We start from the raw sequence: 21,359 nt of genomic DNA, 5'->3' as shown, positions 1-21,359 counted from the left end.
CACCATGCGTTCACCTGCCAGCATGTCTCTGGACAGGCACAAGTAAACACAATAAGACTACTCCAAAGCCACCACCCACAGTGCTTCGCAAAGGAGGGTGGGAAGTGGGAGGAAACTGAATGACGTGGTCTGGTGATCCCATGGCACCCTCCCTGAGTCGCCATCACAGTCCTTGTCCTCATCAAAGCCAAAGCACAGCCCTAGTCAGTCTATCCACAGTCACACTCAAAAGTCACGTTCCTAACCATAGTCCTGGTATCTCAGAGTGATACCCTCTCAGTCACAGTGACAGGCTGTCATTCACATTCAGGCAGCCATCGCCACTCTCTGTGATAGTCACAGTCCTAATATCACAGCCACCTTCGCACACCTATAGCCAGTATCTTTCAAAGTCACCATCAGTAATAGTCACAGTCTGCAAGTCAATCATAGGCATAGTCCTAGTCACAATACTAGCCTTAGTGTTCATGACCGTCCTACACGTATTTGCAGTCATAGTCTGTTTCTCAGCCAGAATCTTGGTTATAGTCCGTTTCTAACATAGTCGCAGTCAGTCCCCCAGTCACACTCATTCATAGTAACCTCTGTTTCCGCCCACATTCCACGTACTAGCAATAAGCTGTCTATGGGACCCCCTAAACTCCTTCATGCCCTGCACTGGTGGTCAGAGTAGACAAATCCTAGTGTGGGTGGATGGGGGGGGAAAAACATTCTGACATTGTGTGTGGTTTTAATGTGTAGACCTACTTGTTTTGCTGTTTGGGGTTGTGATTTTGTAGAATAGGCTAAACGTCAATTTTACTGTCTTATACACAATGTGTTAACCACCCCATTGCGGATTATGAGCTATGCACAATTCTATGCGTGTCTATCGTATAATCTTGTTGTTTCATATCAAGGAAACATGGTGTATGATACATCTGGTGCACATTAAACTGCAATAAGGCACATTGGGCCTCATTACGAGCATGGCGGAGCAGCAAAAAAGTACTTGTAACAGAGTTGACACCAATTTTGCTGCACCCCCATATTCGTGTTTGGAGGGAAACCGTCCACCACTTGGTTGGAGGTTTTCCCGCCACTTTATCAGGATTTACTACCGTCAGAATTATCACTGGCAGTCATTCCTCTAAACAGTCGTGTCATTTGGGATGCCATGGCGGGGAGTAACACCTTTTCGGAATCTTTTTCCCAAATTACATTCAGCTCTGAGGGGGTTTTATATCCGTAATTATAGTCAAATGTGCTAGAATTGCTAATGGTAAGGCCGATAGTACCAGGCTAGTGTAATATGCTTTATTCTGGAATAAAAGATGCCGACCCACGATTATCTGTAGCAGCAAATGAATGCAAATTTCCAAATGTTTGAGATCGCAATTCACTGGAGACCTTATTTGGTTCGCTGCGTTTCATTGCATTCAAATTACTCTTGCCCTTGTGTGTGAATGCTTTCCCTCAAATGCCCCCTCTCTTTTTCTGTCCATGTAGGTCTCCAATGCAAGTGGTAAAATGGACCTGACCAAGGTATCTGAGAGCAGCCCCTTTGGGAAGGAGCTCCTTTCCTCCGATGATTGCTTTATCCTGGATAATGGCAAGAACGGGAGAATCTTCATCTGGAAAGGTGAGCGGTTGTTCCTCCGGATGGAGGATGGAGTGGAGGATGGGGGAGGGGCGCGTAGAAGAAGTGAAGGAGGTTACTCTCTCCCTGAAATAAGCAACTAAGCCCCTGCTTGATAATGAAAAAGTGCTCTCAATGGCTTAGCAACCAAATACTAACAAAATACGAGTTCAAAAAGATTTAAATAGCACATAAAATATAACCGAGTGCACATACTTCAATTGTGCATCCCCTACTGACGGATCAACAATTGTGCAGTGCCACAGGGCAGTCTGTGCCAACGCCCCCTAAGATTACTAGAAAAGCATGGTAATGCCTGGCCAACTATGGAGGAACGTGCCCACCCACTTCAAAAATATCATTCAAAAACATATTTTCCATTTAGAATATTAAATCGAGTACAACTTAATTGCGTCCCTTCTTGGTCAGTATTTGGGTGGAGCTGGATTGACCCCTTTGTGTTGTGCTGACAGGCACCCACCCTCCCTAAAAGGGACAACACAAGAAATGTACAGTGAATTCACTGTGCATCTATTTGTAAATACTCTTGTGCCATAGTTAGTACATTTGACATTCGCAAAGGCCACAAGTGAAATATTGTTATGAATAGGATAAAATCAGCTCAAAGAAACTTCAGTTTTTTTGCAAAATAAGTAACTTTCTTTTCTTACAAATCTGTACCTGAGAGGATAGCTCAGGGGCAACGTACTCGCCTTGGAAATAAAACGATGCAGAGAAACACTGGTTCGATCCCCGGGTCCCCACTTAGAAACCTCTTGGAATTAAGTGCTTTATAAATAGCCATTACAATTACCCCCACTAAATTGTCTGCCTCCAGACCTTAAGGCTAGTGATGGAATGTGCCAGTCAATGTCCCATTTCAAACATTACCTATCCTTTCCGTCCTTGGAGCTAGAATTCTAATGTAGACCCTTCATCGTGTTCATACAAAGGAGATTGTCCTGGCTACTGAGGTGTGGCCAGTTGCAGCATCGCTTTCTGCATCTTTTGTTGTTTTCCAGTTTTATATTTAAGAAAGCTGTCACAAGTAGCTATACAGAGCAACAACCATTCACTGAGTAAAGAAATACAAGTCCCACAAGCAGTGTCTGAAAGATATGTGTTTTTCTTGGGTATTAACGGGAGCATCAATCTGAAAGTATCGAAAACATTTTTGTCCATTTGATTTACCTGAATGTCTAGTGTAAGAGTGGATCATCTAGAACAGTCCCTAGGGCTTCCCATTCTGAGGAAAGATGGTCTACCAAATTCAGTGCTGTTTAGTTCTTATTTTACCCTGTAGGATTTCCGTTCTAGATTAGTGCTCTTGGAACTGGATTTCAAGCATCCAAGACTGGATGTGACTTAGGTCTTTTTGGGTTTGTCCTTCTGCACCGCAGTTTATGATGACCTCTGTTATCGGTGTAGCAGAGGCGGTTCAAGACCATGCTTTTTATATGGTAGATCAAAGTGGACAGGTACATATAAAACGGAGATAGTGGAGGTTGTGGAGAATCCTGAGAGACGCAAACATTACAGAGCAAGCCGTTTAGTAGTGTTGACCAATAATTGCCAATTTTGTCCAATTAACCAGGCTTGAGTTAGATGATTTGAGTGCTTCAACTCCTAGCTTGTCGATCGATGAAAGCACCATTAGTCAGTGCACAGGGTTGACTTATTGAATGGTGACTGATAGATCTGCCAACACCACAAGGGTATTGTGACCTCCACTCCCAAAATGATAACCACTATCACAGCCATGCTTGCTGTTGTAAATTGTTTGGACCGACAGAGATTGAGTGGATGAATAATGCTTTTGAAGTCTAAATAATCTTGCAGTGTCGCAATGACTATCATAAACGTATTCCCATGACTTTAGCCAGAACTGGATTTCCAGATAAAGGCATATAATCGCTTTGGTCGCATGTGCCTTTTCTTTTTGAGCATGTGCTCTTCTGGACATCCTTGGAAATGATGGACTGCTTCCATTTCTAGGGGTTCATTGATGATCCAGGCTGTCCTGCTTCCTCTGCATACTCCAGTAAGATCCACCATAGCAGGAGGTCCCCGAGGAAGGGGCACGTATGCAGTTCCTTACTGTAGTCCAGATTCCAGTTTGGAATGGTTGATGAATATATTCATCCCAACTTCTTTGTTCACCTATCTTGTTTTTTTTAATCTTTTTTTTATCATATGTACCCTCTGTTGTAGGGCTTATTATTGAAAGATTTAATACGTTTGACTCTTGAGGGTTAAACTGGCGTCACAATCAGTTTGACTCTTATTGTATTGTTTTTGAAGAATATAAACCTACTTTACTGCATAGGTCAAAGGGGTAAGGCTTTTATGGAGATGTTCAAGAGGTAGCAACTGAACCACACCTTGAGTCTGGGTTTCTTTTTTGTCTTTTATATTCATGAGTAATGGCACGAGTTCCACATTCATTTTTTATTTTTTTAAAAAAAATTTTTTAAAATTTATATCCATATCACAACTCGGTCTCGAGTACTAACCGTCACTGTCTTGTGTTTTAGCATGTTACACAAGGAGAGGTGTATTTCAGTGGCCACTTTAATTAGAAATCATAAGTAATGTAGCTGCACTAACGTTTTCATGGTACGTAGTCCCACCCCCACTCCAGTTAAAAAGGAACATATTTTTTTTTAAAAAATAAAAATAATCTCTGTTTATTCCCTTACATCTTCTGGCAATTCCTGAGGCAAAAACCCTCCCACCTATCTTATTTTGAAAAATGTTGTATTTTTTCTTACTTACGTTTGTCTCCATTTTGTGAAATGTGATATCGGAGGAGGAGAGGAAGTGCAGTCCGAAGATATATAATGGTGACAAAGGGGCCTAGTAACATGTTTCCTGTTGTGTTTCCTTTTTACCAACACCTTTATCTACTCAGTAGGACAACCCCACCAGTAGTAGTTGTAGTACCAGTGTTAGTAGTAATGGTGCTACTGGTATTGCAACCAGTAGTAGTACTATCACTACTAGTGGTATTACCAGTACTATTAATATTATTACTAGAGGTTACTCCTCATAGTAGTGCTGCCACTGCATGTTGTAGCACTACTACAGTGAGTAGTACTATTGGTGATAATGGTACATCTGCTACTACTACTTGTAGTATTACTACTACTACTAGTAGTACTGGTATTTATTATAGTGCTGCTATTCAGGGAAGCAGTACTGCTGCTAATAGTTGCACTGCCACATGCATTATTTCTGTTACTACTGCTTGTAGTATTACTACTACTAGTAGTAGTTTTGGTATTTATTCTAGTACTGTTCTTCAGGGAAGCAGTACTGCGGCTAATAGTTGCACTGCCACTAATACCACTTGCATTAGTTATGCTACTACTACTGCGGCTGTTGGTAGTACTAATTTTGCTGATACTACTAGGGTTACTATCTTTTGAAACTTGGTAGAAATTCCAAGAAAATACACCGTTTCAATTGTTCCCTTTGCTGCAATAATGGATCTGCAAATGGTTCTTCCTCTTTCTCCGGTGTCACTTCCTGTTTAAGGGAATAAAACATGTCATAAAATGCAAGACCACCTAAATAAGTAGAATGTTAAAAGTAAGGTAGATTACCAAGAATGACTTGCTTGCAAAATATGTGCAAAAGATACCACGTCAGTAGAAGGGAATAATGCATTTGTTTTATGCATGGCCCCTTCAAGCAGCAATCCATCAATTGGCTTGTGTCTCTTTGCAGGGTAAATGTTGCCATTTTGCAAGTCGTTTTTTTGTTGTTGCTCCAATGCGGTCAAAACAAGTGCGAGATGGAGGACCAGCTCATGGGACTCGCATCCTTTCAGACAAGCTATACCCAAGAATGATTCCCGCTGTTGATAAGAGGAGTGGTGCACTTTACAGAATTGTGCAGCATACCCTGGATTCTTCTAAGGAGTGAGAGAGAGCATGGCACCCTTGATTCCTGCTACTGCAGAATTTCTACAGAAGCTTAGGAATGGGTGCATTCACAGGCCAACATTACCTAACGTAAAAGACCTCTGTTCAAAAACAGCAACAGTGTACCTACCCGTGGAATCCTGCAAGACGCTAGCGCCCATCATGCACGGATAGTCCTGAAACTTTCACAGCTGCATTATCGGTGGCCTATATGGTCTGCTTTGGATTGCCCTTGGCAGCCAACGATGAGAAAGGGCATCCCTTTTCATTTCCAAAATGTGCCCTTTTTTAAAGGGAATCAAAGCTGGCAGAAATTAGACAGCAATCCTGCTCCGATGATTGTGTGTGAATGTAGGCCGGCCTAATTCCCAGCATTGTGGTTCTAAGTCTGTGTCTTTATAGCAATGTGCACACCTTCCATGGATTGGCGTCTTCTGCTTTCAGTGGCGTGGATGGTGCTATTGCCCACTTGTGAATACACTGCTGGTTGGGTACACGCCCCTGGAACCTTAGAATGTCATTGATTGGTTCAATCCGCTGCGGAGGGTGGAGGAGGGGGTGATGTAAGACGAGAGGAATATCTTAGTTTTACATTGCTGGCTTCAAACAATTCTTAACCTTCTGGTCAGTGAGATGGGAGTCATAGGTTACTAGATGGCTCTCCACGCACCGCTCCAGAGTGTTTCTTGCACGTTTGCTTCTCTCTTGCTGCTCCATTGCTGATATTCACTCCTATGAAGGAAGTCCCAGCAAATCAGGCGAGCTGTTGAAAGAGTCGGGCACATTGTGCCTAGGCAAATAATACTTTTACCTACCACATAATGTATTATTTTTATTTTAACTGGGTTGTTTTTCCTCCTAATTCATCGTCTGGGGTACTTCATTGAACTCAAGTTAATTGGGTAGCAATTAGGTGAAGTGCTGCAAAGAAGTGCAGACCAATTAAAGTGCACCACCTGGTTGCACTTCTCTGAAAGAGAGGTTGGGTTTCATTCTTGGTAATAATACACTTCTAAGATGTTTTTTAAAAAAAAAAAGGTAGCAGGCACTCCTCTCCAGAAAGAACATGGCATGATAACCTGTTCTGAGATGAGAGTTTGCAGCACACGCTTTTTGCTCACTGTACCTTTTACAGATTGGAAATATTCATTTGCATATCAGTCTTTGTCCCGCCCACATGGGCAGGCCAGCACCGAAATGCTATGGCAATTCCTCTCTGAACAAGAGTACCAACAGCAACCCCATACACATGTTTCTGCCTTGTTGGGCCTTCATCAGTGAAGTGAAGCTGCGCCCATGTGGGTGGGACAAAGACTGATATGCAAATGGATATTTCCCATCTGTGAAAGGTACAGTGAGCAAAAAGCGTGTGTTGCAAACTCTCATCTCAGAACAGGTTATCATGCCATGTTCTTTCTGGAGAGGAGCGCCTGCTACCTTTTTTTGAAACACTTCTAAGATGTGCTGCTTCTAAGCTGCGCTTCCAATCACACCGTTTTACGGGATTGGAATGCTTCTGCTCTTGCAGGATGGACTGACTCGGTCTTTTGAGATGCGGTTCTCTCTCTCCCTCTAGCACTTGTGTGGAATTCCTTTGCATACAGTGCTATACATATACATAAGGCCCATTCGTCAGCGTTGTGGCAAGCGGACTACTAGGTTGAGGTGACCGAGTTGCCATTCCATCTGCTTTCTTCCTTAATTTACAAGCCTTTATCTCTCCCTGCGCTGGGTGGGGCTACATATACCTGTCCCCACTTTTCTTAACATTGACGTATGCATTATTTTCTGTTTTTGGCCAAAATCATAGTTGGTCCCTTTTAATCGCCACTGCATCTCGCTTCCGACCATTTGATTGCCGTGGGAGAGTCCCTTGGGTGATTGTGGCTTAGAGTTGAGCACAAATGAGGATTTTTATGCACAAGAACACACAAAATAACTCAATTGAAATGATTTTACCGCCTCAGAAACTGGACCCACTCGTCACGGAACATAGAATACACTAAAACCCTGAAGGGGCATGCGCTCCCTGTATTGGCTTTTTAGCCACTTGTGGTGGGGTGAAAAGGGTATGCTAGCTTCAGCTGGTACCCTTTAAAACAAAAACACTTGTACACTCTTTTTGAGCTCTTTATAAACTACTAACAGGGAATTTGTGAATTAGGACATGCCCCACTTAAGACACCTTGTATCTGTGTATTTTGCATGTACATGACGAAGACGAGGGGTAGATTGTTCAGCGGATAAAGGTAAGTACACAATAGGAAATAAACAGAGATAAGGTTAAACAGATGAGGCCTGGAATCGTACCCACGCTGTGCACTTCCCCACCCATTGCTTCGGGGGAGACTTGCTGGTGCTGATGATGAAACCTCTGGTGGGACCAATATGTTGCCTTGAAACATATGGACCTTTCCAAATGTAACCATGTATCAGTACACAGAAAAGCTGCTCACTGGCTTCCAGTCAAAGAACGTATACACTTTAAAATTCTTGCCATCACTCATCGTGGTCTGTCAAACATCACTCCTCCCTACCTCTCGCAAAGACTCACCAAGAACTCTTCCTCCAGACCTATAAGATCTTCATACAGCCACAGATTAGCAACACAGTGTTTCAAATGCAAAAGCGCTGGGGGCTGCAGTTTCATAGTCATTGTTGCCAGCCTTTGGAACATCCTGAACTACGATCTGAACCTTCTTACTGGTCGTTCAGGAAGCAACTAAAAACGACCCTTTTCACTGACTATCTATGAAACCTTCTGTATTTTCCTTTCCCTTTGCTCTCCCCTCTTCATTTCCCCCCCTTAGCTCCACCAGCAACCAGCGACCTCGAAGCCTGTAGGCTGTTCTGCGCTTCAGAAATGTAAATAAATAACAAGGAAGAGTTACTTTCTTGCTTGTGATTCAACATCAGGTGCAGTGATATTAATCCTGAGTAGGTGTGGGAAGGCTTTTTTCAACTGCTCAGATGAACTACAGGTACAAGGGACCAGTAGAATAAGGCGCACTATCTGCATGCTTTGGGGGGAATGACAGATATCAGGCCCGATAACACTCCACTCTTGGCCCTTGGATGGGTGGTGTTTGGTCAAATGCACACTTTTCACACCAAGGGAATCCCGAAGGTTATAGACATCATGCCTGGGTACTGAAAATGAGGAACACACCTGTCATTCTGAGAAAATGTCCCCTGTCCCAGAGATTCTGACGTCTGACTCATATGCCTGACAACGCTTGAATGAGGAGATCTTAATTTTCCCAGTGACCAAAGCCAAATACATGGTGAGTTTAGTGGCATTCAGATCTCAGAGTTGTACAGTTGGCCTACTCCCGGCCCCTCCCACCATGTCTTGCACCTCACACCATCACATGCATCAGCAAGGTTATGCAAATTGACGCACTCCTTGAGCCTACATCATTACAATTCCACCTGCTCTTCTTGCCTTTTGATATGCACGTTGGTATGACCCAACTATTACAATATGCCCTTGCTAACTATTTACCATGGCAAAGAGAGTGACCTCTGCAATACCCCAATCAGCACTGCCCATTTCAGCTTCCTATCTTCCTGGGTGTCCCTCTGCAGGCAGTCCTCTGCTTCTCTTTGCTCTCTTCCTCGGTAGGGAGATCAGAATAGAAGCCTTTTGTAATAGTGACCAGATGTTCCTAGAACACCAAACAGAGACCGTAAAATGACTGATCGTGAGTTTGGGAGTATGGTGCCCAGGAGGAGGCTGTGTCCAACTTGGATGAGTGTGCCATCTGGTGTACAGTCAGAGGTTGGTATTGTTGTGCCCATGCAAAGCAAGCATCACTCTCAATGTTGTAAAGATCCTCTGGCATTCCAAAGTTTGAAACACTTTAAACTTCCATTAATGGCAATTGGGATAGCACAATATCTGTGAGGGTCAAACGTAGTCCAATGGTAATTCTTGGTTGGAATATGAGTGCAAAATATTGGTTGGTCTGTCCAAATGAGGGGCATGTGGGAGTTGTGTACTTGGTTTCTTGTATGTCTAGTGAAGCCAGGCACCCCTCATCTCCAACTAAATACGGAGTCATCCTGCCGTCCACTTACAAGTAACAAGCTCAGTAACTTCCTCTCTTTACTGAGCTCGGCCTTGCACAAGGTGCCTAATCTGGTCTCATCCCTGCCCAGAAATTGAGAGTGTGGGCAGAAAAGCAACAAGCACAACTTGCCACCTACCGTTTAGGAAAAAAGTTATCTTGCGAGGGAGCCAGGTACCAATATGACACTTCTTCCCTGTGGGTCCATGTGACACGGCGTCATCCGTATTCCTGGCAAAAGGAAAAGAGGAAAGGGTAGCCGCCCACCCCTCCACTACAGGCAATGCTCCATCATCTCACACCACTACGCCAAAGAATCTTGCTGATTTAGATTTTCACAAACACTATCTTTGCAGGGAGGAAATAGCAGATCTTCTCCTGGAAGGCCACATGGCATATCCCACAGGTGATGAATATTTGTGTGCCCGCCAGATGCAGTCACTCAGTGGCACAGTGAAATGTGGTGGAGTCTTTGACTCTTACTGTAATGGTTGCATGCATTGCAAAACATCTTGGAGTTTTAATTCTACATCTTTAATTCATTTGACTTTCACACACAGCAGAGCCTCTCTCGGAATTCTAGCAACACACTCACAAACTGAAGATTCTGCTTCAATGTATTTGGTTCTACCTAATAGGGGAGTCCGTAATGCCTTTTTCTCTGCACTTTCCCAGTGCACGATCACCACCCTTTTACTACCCTATGTGCCAGTAATCTCCAAGAGGGTAGGGTGGTGTATGAGCATTTGCTCTTCATCCAGCTTACACTGATGGACAGGGCACGCAGCATGTGCATGTATTCCTTGTCACGCTGTCTCTCCTGTTGAACCCAAATGGCTCCACGCCCTGAATTCTACCACCTCCAACAGGAAGCTGTGCTGCTACTGGTGGTAAAGTGACCCTGCTAGCCGATGGTGCCACTGGGTCAGGCATATTAGACTGACTCCCCCTGTAGCTCACACCCTCAAGAAAGGTGAAGTAGTCCCACACTCACCACCAAATTAGCAGTGATGTCATGGTTCGGGGCTTCTTCTGACCTCACTTTACCCTCTTCAGGACAGTCTGTCGTAGGTTGGCCCGCTATGCCTGAACAGGTAGTGGTGCAGTGGCATCGTTTTCCTCCTGCTGAATCATCTATCATTCCTCCATCTGGTGCCCTTGGGAGTCCTGCACCAGTGTCACCATATCCTGCTTCCTCTGCCCTTCATCCCATTGCACCTCTGTGACTGCCACTCCCTTCTGCTCCTTCAGAGCTTCCCCCTTCTTGCCAACCCCACTTTCAAGGCACCTTCTTCCCTTCCGCTGGTGCACCCTTGAGTGACTACCTTAACTAGAACTTCCTCCAGCTTGGCAGCCACATCCTCCTTCCCCCGCATTCTTCATCTCCCCCCTCCTCATGCTCTTTCTCCCCTTCCTCAACCACTGTCTGCCTTCCTCAACAACCATCTCCCCATCTTCAGCCACTTTCTCCCGCTACTCAAACACTGTCTCCCCCACCTCACGCCTCTTCTCAACCTCTGTCTGCTCTGCTTCAGACTCTCACTCCCCCTGCTGGCTGACTCCCTCAACCTCGGTCTGAATGAATGGGAGGTGTGTGGTTGCACCTGGGGATGGTGAACAATAATTCAGTATCAAAGTCATTAAGCTCTAAGTGCCTTTTGAACAGATGTTTCCAGTCAACACCCAGAGACTAACTTCCAAGCTAACGCTGGAAGAGCACTGTTCCCGTTTGCCCTTTTGTGCTTTGCATTTTAAGCAAAACGAAAGCAACAAAAGTGGCACATGGCATACATGTCAAGCAACAAAAGTGGCACATGGCATACATGTCTTTTTCACCAAAGGATTTATAAAAGAAGGGATTAGTGTAGGATGATCTAGTCACAGCAGTGTATCCCCACAGGGAGAAAGCAACTTGCTGACACAGTGGTAGGAGAGACCCAGAGGTGCTTCAAGGGAAATAATTGGAACTTTGTCTTTAGTTCATACTGGAACTGGAACGTTATTGTTGGCTTGTTCAAGAACAATTCAGACTTGGGGAAGGGAGCTGTCCCCAGGACACAATATTACCCAGGAATTGAACACTGATCACCAGTCCAGAAGAAGGGTGTCATTCTTTTGAACCAAGAAGATCTACAGCTATTATGTTTAGTTATAAGTGTAAGGGACAGACCTAGGGTTTTTGACACAGGACGGTGGACTATTAAGTTTCATGAACCTTATGACGGCACCCTTTGTTTTTAAGCTGATGCAGGTAAACCCCTCTTAGAGGTAGAGAAAGTTAGGTTTCTCATAATATTTTTGGTGAAATAAAGGTCTTTAGCAACCATCATGTCGCCTGTGTGTCAGTCTCCACCTTACACTACTTTTAATGACTTTAATTGCAAGTTACCAAACCAGCTTTTGTATGTATAGTAATGATGGTATAGTGTTGTCAGTAATACAATGCAGAGTTTGAGGTATTGGTCATATTTTAGTGTTTCACACTATGTGCTATAGTGTCTAGAATCTACCCTGGTTAGAACAGTGCCCATAATGGATAGAAGTTGCAGAGCTCTGCACTAGATAATAGATCAAAGTGCCACTTTCCAAGTTAGATGTTGGAGTGGTAGTCTCTTTTCCTTCTTTGAGAGGCTGACCGGCCCCCGCAGGGGGCGCTAGAGGGACAGCCTACATCGCAGGCTGTCCCCTCTGGCCACCCCCTTACGGGGGTTGGGCTAGCCTCTATTCTTCCTCCTTCGTGTAGGTGGAAAAGGCGTCCCCCTGGACCTGGCTTCCGGTCGGATTCCAGGGGGGACGCTTATAAGGCGGGAGCTGCGGGCAATCAGTCTCTTTGCCCAGCAGCTCCCGCCGTGTTTGTTGATATGTATCGGGGCGGTCCTAGCCAATGAGGGGCTTCACGCTGCAGCTTCGGTGGCAGCGGCTAGGGATTGACCGGGCTCGAGCCGATCCCTCGACGGGCACTGACTTCACTTCCTTAGGGCTCTAGGCCAACAACCTCCTGGTCAGTGCCCCTGAGTGTCCTGCTGGTAGTAACCAGTGTTAGCTGGTAGTAACCAGAAGCTTGTCGGTTTTTGCCGGTGGCAAATAGGACGACATGGTTCACCCGTAACCTGACTGTAATATTATGTGGCTGGGACCGTCCCAAGTTTATTGTCTTGCTCCTAATAAACTGTGACCTTGTACTTTCCAAAAGAACCTTAAAAAGTTGTCTGTGTTATTTATTCTTATGCCTAGTACACTGGCCAAAGGAGGTGGGGTGTCCAATGGGGATCTCCCCGCTATGCAAACCAACATTAATATAAATGTTACCATTGCCCACTTTTTCGCAGGCAAGAAGGCCAACAAGGAGGAACGCCAGTCATCCCTCGACATGGCAAATGAGTTTATTGCTCGCATGAAATACAGCAAAACAACACAGGTAAGACACGCCTCTACGGCAAAGTGCCGTGGTGTGTGCCACTTGCATAGCAATAGCACAAAATGGCGTTCATATCAGGGGTGTTGCTAGGTCTAGAAAAGATCCAGGGCTATGCTAATGTCGGGACTGTCAGGACACAGGGTTAGCTAACATTCGGGGTTAGCTAACATTTAGGTCGTAGCCCCAGATCTTCTATCCAGGGACACAACCAAAATACCTGGGGCTATAGCCCCCTCAACTCCCCCTAGCAACGCCTCTGGTTCATATTATGTGTGTTTATGGGAATGCTCCATTGAATTTGTATCGCTCTGTGATTTCTAGATCCAGTGGTTCCTCTTCATTGCATACACTTCAGGCAGGCCCAGTAGGAGGGGGCCAGGGGTTTTGTGTGCACGTCTATAGGACAGAAATTTGATTGGCAACATAGAGGCCCGAGGCGGAGTTCAGAGTGAGTTTTCAGTGGAAGGTTCCTTCCACTGGGATTACAGTGAAATTGCATTGGGTGTGAGAGTGCCACAATCTGGTCACTGACCATATAGTCCAATGACTACCCAGCAGTAGGGTGATTATTTCACCCTGCAGGCTGCGGGCAATGTCGTAAGGCAATCCTCGACTGCAAGCAGGGACCCCCATGCTGTACTCACATGTGCTTGTGTTTTCTGGCCTGCAGGTGCAGATTGTAACCGAGGGGAATGAGAGTGGGCTCTACAAGCAGTACTTCAAGACCTGGGCATAATGGAACACCACCAGTAACGCCAACCATCCCGCCAATCGTACCTTTTCGGCAGACTCTCTTTGAGGGTGAAGGGGTACACCAGTCATGAAGCATTTCATTAAAAAAATTATTCTGTTGACACACCTTGTTGTTTTGTCCTAATTTGTGCACCTTCTCTGCCACTTCCAGTATAAAGACAAAATGCTATTTCCAACCAGTTCAGTGAAACCATTTTGGAACTTTTTTTGTATGAATGCAGATGTTCACAATCGTTGACAAAAAAACAACCTACAAAAAGTGCATGGGTATTGTTTTAAAGGTGGACGGTGCAGCATTACAGTCCTATTGAGGCCACACCTAAAAATGACTTATGGGATTAATCTCAATGTCGGGTTTCATTAACTCAAAAGAATTGGTTCCTTGAACTTTACCATACTTCATGCCACGCCTCCTTTCTTCGTGTTTTCTGGCACTTTCGTCCTGGACATATGCAGAAACACTTGCCATGATTGTAAACTGACACAAAGAACTAGCAGTGAAGTCTGATTCGAGTGACAGGCATATGATCCAATGGGCAGCCAAAATTCCTCATGGTCGGTCGAACCCAAAGGCTGGCATAGTTCTACATGTTTACACATCCTCAAGGCAAAGAGGTTTTTTAGCGGGGCAGGTGCTCTGCAAGCGCACGATGTGCTTGGAAGGATCTCAGTTGTAGCCGTGCTGCCATCTATCGCCCAGCAGCTCACGACTGAACCAGTGGAAAATGCAGGGGTTAACATACAGGGTATACCTCATCCAACCCCCACTTAGTTCCAGTCTAATCTAAGCCACCCAATGTCAGGGCTATGGTATTAATTCAAGGAACATTTATCAATTGCCTTCTCAGTCTCTGGATCTCATTGCTAAAGGAGTTCTAGGTCCAGGACTTGCCATTTTGGAAATATCTCCACTCTTGCACCTCGGTATTTAGCAGGCTCCCCAGTGATCGAGCATGGCTATGTGAGATGATCTTGCATCTCATTTTGTGCATTTCAATGAAGCCATTATTAGAATTTAAGCATAACATTTGGTAGAAACCTCTTCGGTATTCAGTGTGTTAAAAAAAAAAAACGATTTAAATTATATAATCCAGTCAAGAGTGATGTATTTACAGACATCTGCCTTCCATAGGCTACACCACAGACAATTTCAGCATGGTTATGCCATTCCCATTGTCTCCCACACAATGGGTAATAAATAGTGTAGTTCTCCACTGCTGCCACCTTGCCAGTCTCTCCCCCAAACTAATGTCTTCCAGCATCTCCCAGATGTCCACCTCACTTGGACTGTCTCCAAGCCCTTACCATTGACAAACCTAGGTGGTAACCCACTGCCATTACTCTCCAGTATCTCCTTTTCTGACCCATGGAAGGCGTACGCAATGGACCTACCAAGATACATCCACTGCTCCATTGCTCCTAGTAATCCGTAACGGGGCCAGGGACGAAACCCTGCAGATGTCTTCACTACTGCATCTTTCCCAATATCCTCCAATATACAATCATTGACAGGCCTAGGGAAGTTACAGGAGATGTTTGTCCTGCTACCACCTCCCACATATTTCCTACCTCCACCAGACCTAGTTCTAGAGATCCTTTCAAAGGTCATAGAAAGTCAAGCACTGGAGATCTATAGGTCACTACCCCTCTTCTGAAAGACGGGGCATCTATCACCATCCGTCTGCCAGTCTAATCAGTGAAGGGCATATACAACAAACTTGAGACAATGGATTTCTCACTGTGCATAGTATCACTCTGCAAGCACAGAGGGTAAAGTCCCGCCAGCTCTGCCAATATCCCCACGCATTTCCCCAAAAGTGAATGGCTCTGGGTATGAAGCCCAGAAGGTTTCTCACAACCACCTCTGATATTGAGACAAAAGGCGTGGACAAACTCTATAAGAATACACCACTGTCTCGCTTTTGGTATCCGTATATCGCCAATGAACGACAATGTCTGTAGCCTTCATGAGAGTTCTTCGGCACTGATGATTTCCCCATTGTTATTAGTCGTTCCAGTGGCTATCATGGTGGAGATTCAGAGAAGATCGTCACAGATGTCTCTTCCCCAGTATCCATATTTAAGTCGGAGAAATAGACCAGAATTATGAGACTTCCTGTTAAATTATATTGGCAACAATATTTACAGACACGATTTTCTCTTCTTTGGCAGTAAGTAGTGTCTATTCAGTTCATATGTACAGAAGGGTGGTTAGGAGAGGGGTGGCCTGCTATACAGGAGTCATCTCCATGAAGCCACCATGGTTAACAAGGAGACCAGTAAGAGCGAGGGTGATGCTGTTTCCACTGTCCCTCCTGAACCAGTATCTGTCCTGGAATTATAACACAGGCATCTGTCCAGTTCTAGCTCAGGACCTCGGGAGTCCTGATGGTTCTTGGCACCTGACGAGGGACTGGAGGTGACCCCTCGCTGCTCTGGTATTTTGTCGCCAATGCAGTCCATCCAGTCCTCTGCAATAGAGCGTGGGTAGCCAGTCTCTGCTCGCTGGGTGTGCTTCCCAAGCTTCCAGTACTCGGTACCCTTGAAGACGTAGATCTCACCTGCTGACAAAGACAAGCGTTATGACAGTTGATGAGCCGGGGCAAATTAATAGTCAAAATGTGAAGTTCCTGAGGTAAAGCTTGACAGTGTTCTACAAATGAACTCGCTGCTAGATCTGTACATGGCAAGAGTACAAACATGTGTACTGTATCTCACGTCAATTCATAATGCATGTATTGAATAGAATAATGAGTGCTCCTGAGCTGACGCAAGACAGTTCAAAGTGCCAGCCAGCACTTTGGTAGACCACGAGAAACGGAGACAGAGGGGTTAATACGGGAGAGTAATGATATGCAGGATGAAGAAAAGTAGCCAGTGGGAAAAAATCCTGAAGAAAGTAAATATACCAAAGAAATATATATAACAGAGAAAAGTGAGATTTCTAAATTATGGGAAAAATCCAAGTGGAATTCCCTACTGTTTTTGTGAGTTGGGAGCAGTGGGGTGCGGAACAGTTCTACCCCTACTCTTGGCAGAGCTTTAGAAGGCAACAGTGGCCTAAATAAGGACAGTGCTGCGCATGATGAATGTGCACGGAGGGCAGGTTGCACATATATTGGGTAAATGGTGTTGGGGTGAGAAGCAGCCTCTCAGATTCTGTGGAGGTACTTAATTTAGGGGAAGCTGGAATTTGTCACCTTGGTGCTCATGCTTCCTAGGTGAAAGCTAAACCTGCCTTGTTACCCGTGGCATTTTGCAAATGGTGGCATTTCCCCCTTCCTTGCAAAGAGGAGCTTGAATACCGAAGAGTTCACGATCGTAACAATCTGCACAGCACTTGCACACAGTCGGAGGCATCGCTAGTGGAGACTGGGGCCGCTATAGCACTGGATCGTTTGGTTGTAGCCGCAGATAGCTCAGGGGCTACAACCAAAAGGCTAGCTAGCCCCGCGTCCCGACGTTCTGTCATTAGCGTAGCCCCAGATCTTTTCCCGACCTAGCAACACCCATGCACACGGGTACTCTGACTGACAGATCTACCACTTTCTCCTTTTAACCAGCATGCCCTTCCTTTCACAAACTGGAAAATACACTAAGGTCACTCTTCCAGAAACATTACATATCTGCTGCTTCGGTGTGCTTTACTGTCTGATATGGAGACATTCAAAGCTAGAGCCCAAACCTATTGGTTATCCTCGTATACGTATCATCTTTGCAAGACTGCATGCTTCCTTTTTAATTGTACATGACTTTGGAGATTCTGCTTGCTTTGGACCTATTGGCTGCATGAAGCATATCCCGCATTCTCAAGAGATACTATTCCAAATCCAAAAATCATCCTTTAACGGGTTGGCCAAGGGCTTGGAATCGGTACAAGTTGTCTTGCTTTCTAAATCCATTTCCAATTTCACAATGCTATCTTGAATGTTGCATGGCTCAAATCAGGAAGCTAAAGACTGGTTGCAATGGCAAGGCTTTGGTCAGGAATATTTTGGTCAGCAACATCAAGCGGCCCTGAAAACATGATATGTGGCTCCTGGGGTACTATGTGAACTTGTGTATGTTGCCTGTGTGTATTCTGTGCAACAGTTTCCAGTCTGTGTATATCCAGTTCCTACTCTCACTGAGGGTTTTCTTTTCCATTAACCTTTACACTAAATAATTCTGTTTTCCAGTCTTGACCACAACACATAAGCCTGTCCTTATAGACTTTAATTCCCAAGAGTGTTGCTGCCTTGTATCCCACAGAAGGCTCCTATCAGTCTTGTGTGTACTCCCTAATGCCTCACGGTAGCCTTTAAAGCAACTACTCTAATCCTGCCACTACCATAAAACCAATCCTGGATCCTACAAGTGGAATATGCTAAATTAGGGAAGAACATTATAAAAGGAGACACAGATGAGAGAGAAACGTATGAAAGAGCGAAAAGATGGAAAGAGAGAGAGCACGGTATGCAGTATGTTATAACTCACACATTAACGATGACTTGTGTATTCTACTTGGGGTTCACCTGGAATGATGTCAAGTCCAGGAAAGCTGTACAATGTAATTCATCCAACCTATGGGAAAGAGCTAGCAAGCCTGGTCAGTCAAGTATTTTTGGATTGAGGTGTGTGATATGGTCACCTCTGAGGAGATGATGGAGGAGGGCTGAGGAACTCTGGAGGCCAGCGGAAGCCACAACTTATGTGATGCGACCAATGGGGGTGGTATAAAGAGATACCCCAGAGCTCCCCGCCACAGGATCCACAGACTACTTAGGAATCTTGACGTCAAGGATCAAAAGGGGTTTATTTTTTAAAACAAGAGAAGTGTCTGGGGGTAGTTGTAATGATGGAAATATTCAGGGGAGCAAAAGATGAGCAATGTCAGTTTGCTTTAACACAATAGCCTGTCAATCTTTCTCTATCTGCTCCCGGGCCCTGCTTCCTGGTGGGCAGATATAAGGCACTCACGGTCTGTGGGGTATCAGGTGCCCCCCCCCTGCTTTCTGTCTTTCTTTCTTTCTTTCTTTCTTTCTTTCTTTCTTTCTTTCTTTCTTTCTTTCTTTCTTTCTTTCTTTTTTTCTTTTTTTCTTTCTTTCTTTCTCAGAGGGACAGATGAGTTGTCCATTCAGGATGTCAGTCTTTTGGGTGGTGCTTTCTGGCTGCTAGGGCTCAAGGGGCCATGGATTTCACGATACAATTCCATAGTCTCATCAGGTGCTTCAAGAGCTCAACAGGCCCTTGCCGGGCGCAACAGACCTGAAGTGGTGGTCGTCAATTCTGCCACTATTTCCTCCAGCATAGCTTGTTGGATTGTCAGTCCTCTTGGTAGTGTGGGGTTTCTACACTGGCCCCTGCTCTGGCCTAATTCCTCCACTACTGACTCCGCCTTCTCCTACTTCCTCATCAATACCTTCAAGGAATGGGCTCTGTACACCTCATCTCCTAATTGTATCAATGGTCAGATCTCGGACTCCCTACGCTATGCTCTTCTCCCCCCTGTGCACTCGGTCTTCTTTCCAGCCCTTTGCTAGTCTCCTAGACTCCTCCATCAGTGTTTCTTCCATCTCTTTCTCACTCTCTTGCTATTCCTTTAACTTTCTCGCAAACATCTTGTGTGTGTAGTTGCATTATTTTCTCTATTCTTTCCTTCTTCTCGCTCTTTCACATTTAGTGTACTCTTTCCTATTTTCTGCTCCTCCTACCCTCTCCAGATGTCCCTTTTCAGGTCTTTCCAATCTTCCATTTAACCTCTCACTATTTCTCCCCTTCCTCTTTGTGCTTTACCTGTCCTTCCTCCTTCTCTAATCCGATGCCTATGCCCCACCTCTCCTCCTGCTCACTCTGCGTCAGTCTCTCTACTGCTTTCTCCATGCCACTGTCTTTTTCTCCTGGACTCCCACACCTGGGCTGAAATGCTGAGCTCCTTTACAGTCCTGCAGACCTGCCCTTGAGCCCCCAACTTCTTGACACTTAGTTGAGCATTCATACTCATGGAATACTGGGATTCAACAAGTAAATTCATGAAATCAAACTGTTCCCTGTCCTACATTGGTCCGTGTTTGCTGCTGCAGATTTACAGACTGAAACTTTAACAGGTCCAACCGCTATATTTATTTTCAGATCTGTAGTGGTTTCTCCATTTCAGAATTTTGGGAAACAGGGGTGTTAGCACTTCCTGGGCCCATGAGCACTCTCCCTATGAGCTTGTAGGTACATAAGAGGAGGGCTAGTAAGTACAGTTAGGGAGAAGGGGAGAAGAGCATAGGCTAGCGATGGGCTGGGCACCTTGAGGATCTTCCATGTAGCTACTCTTGGCCATGAATCATGGTGCTGGTGGCCGTACACTGGCCCATGGTTTCCCCAGCTCCATCTACTAATCCTGAACATGGGACTTTATCTCTGCGCTCAGTCCTTCCTCAAGCAGCCCACTACACAGCACCTCCTCAGACGTTTCTCTAGTGTAAGCTACAAAAAGATGTATTGAATAGGAAGTCTCGGGAGGATAGCCCAGGTGCAACGTGCTCGCATTGGAAACAAGACGCAGTTTTGATCCCCGGGTCTGCGCTTAGAAACCTCTGGATATTAAGCGCGTTATAAATAACCATGCCATGAAGTGATGCAATGGGCCTTTAGTACAAACCTTACAATGGATAAAGGCAAGGATTAAGAAACTCCAAGGACATCCGCCTCACTCCCGGAGTGTGGGAAACCCACAGAGACTATGCACACAGTGTGAACCTGGGTCTAGAGAGTGAGTACAGTTATGGAAGGCATTTGCAACCAGAAAACAAAGCCGCCCGGCCTCCATGAGGCCTAAGCTTGGATTCACAATGGGGGTCATCCTATTTGAGCCATTGGACTTCCGGGATTGATCAATATTTAATTGGCAACACATGTACAATACCTGAACACACAAGAGGAAATGCGCACACATATGCAGATGAGGCGGAACCAATTAGCCCACAGCAATTTTGCAGTCCTGGGCTGATGGGGAAAACTAACACACCAATCATGAATGCTCATTGGAACAATACGTGTCTACACCAACATATAAAAGGAGGGCTACATCTCTAGATTGTAAGGGGGTTAGGAATGCATTCTAGAAAGTGGTATCTGTAGTAGAGGGGAAAGAGAACCAGAGGGAGAGAGCAGCAGGTGGCTGAGATAAGTAGGGCACATTGCAGGAGAGTTAAGAAACATGAGATGGCTAAGCCAAATAGTCGACACTCTAAGGTAGTTGGGACTTAGAAGACCTGCCGGAGGAGATCAAGGAACATACTTGGGTCCTTGCCTGATAGGATGTCATGAGCCAGAGACTACTGACGAGAAGTTGCATGCTTGTAGCAGAAGTTAAAATCACCCAACAGCTGCCTGCAGAGAATCAAAGGTTTTAAACTATTCTAGTGCATCCTGTACTCTGTTGTGCCGGCCTCGTGAAAGTTGCAAGATTTGGCTGACAGAGGAAAACTGTGATAGAGTGGGAGGAAATTAAATGAAAAATTAAGATAGTTACAAGGTTGAAGGAGTGAGCTTTGCAGAGGGGTGATACAGTAGAAACAGTTAAAGACACAGTATGGGGAAAC

At 45.1% G+C, this 21,359-nt stretch overlaps 2 protein-coding genes across 3 annotated transcripts in view; one reads left to right on the top strand and one right to left on the bottom strand.

Annotated features, from left to right (window-relative positions):
- The window catches only part of CAPG (capping actin protein, gelsolin like), a 64,132-nt gene extending 50,242 nt beyond the window's left edge, over window positions 1-13,890 (top strand). The window contains exons 7-9 of the mRNA XM_069628848.1: window positions 1,489-1,621; window positions 12,944-13,032; window positions 13,703-13,890. Coding sequence (XP_069484949.1) covers window positions 1,489-1,621; window positions 12,944-13,032; window positions 13,703-13,768 — 288 coding nt within the window. The 3' untranslated portion in view covers window positions 13,769-13,890. The remainder of the gene's footprint in view (window positions 1-1,488; window positions 1,622-12,943; window positions 13,033-13,702) is intronic.
- A 1,999-nt stretch (window positions 13,891-15,889) lies between these two features.
- Window positions 15,890-21,359, bottom strand: part of LOC138513759 (matrix metalloproteinase-17-like) — a 318,211-nt gene continuing 312,741 nt past the window's right edge. The window contains exon 10 of one of the 2 annotated variants that reach the window (XM_069628846.1): window positions 15,890-16,346. In XM_069628846.1, the coding sequence (XP_069484947.1) occupies window positions 16,027-16,346 (320 nt within the window). In that variant the 3' untranslated portion in view covers window positions 15,890-16,026. Of the gene's footprint in view, window positions 16,350-21,359 lie in introns of both variants that reach the window. The other variant, XM_069628847.1, reaches the window with a different exon arrangement.

Source organism: Ambystoma mexicanum, chromosome 12 (assembly GCF_040938575.1).
Source record: "Ambystoma mexicanum isolate Mex_15411 chromosome 12, UKY_AmexF1_1, whole genome shotgun sequence".
Taxonomy (NCBI): domain Eukaryota; kingdom Metazoa; phylum Chordata; class Amphibia; order Caudata; family Ambystomatidae; genus Ambystoma; species Ambystoma mexicanum.
Note: the sequence above shows the minus strand (reverse complement) of the source record. Positions and strands in the feature narration are given on the sequence as shown.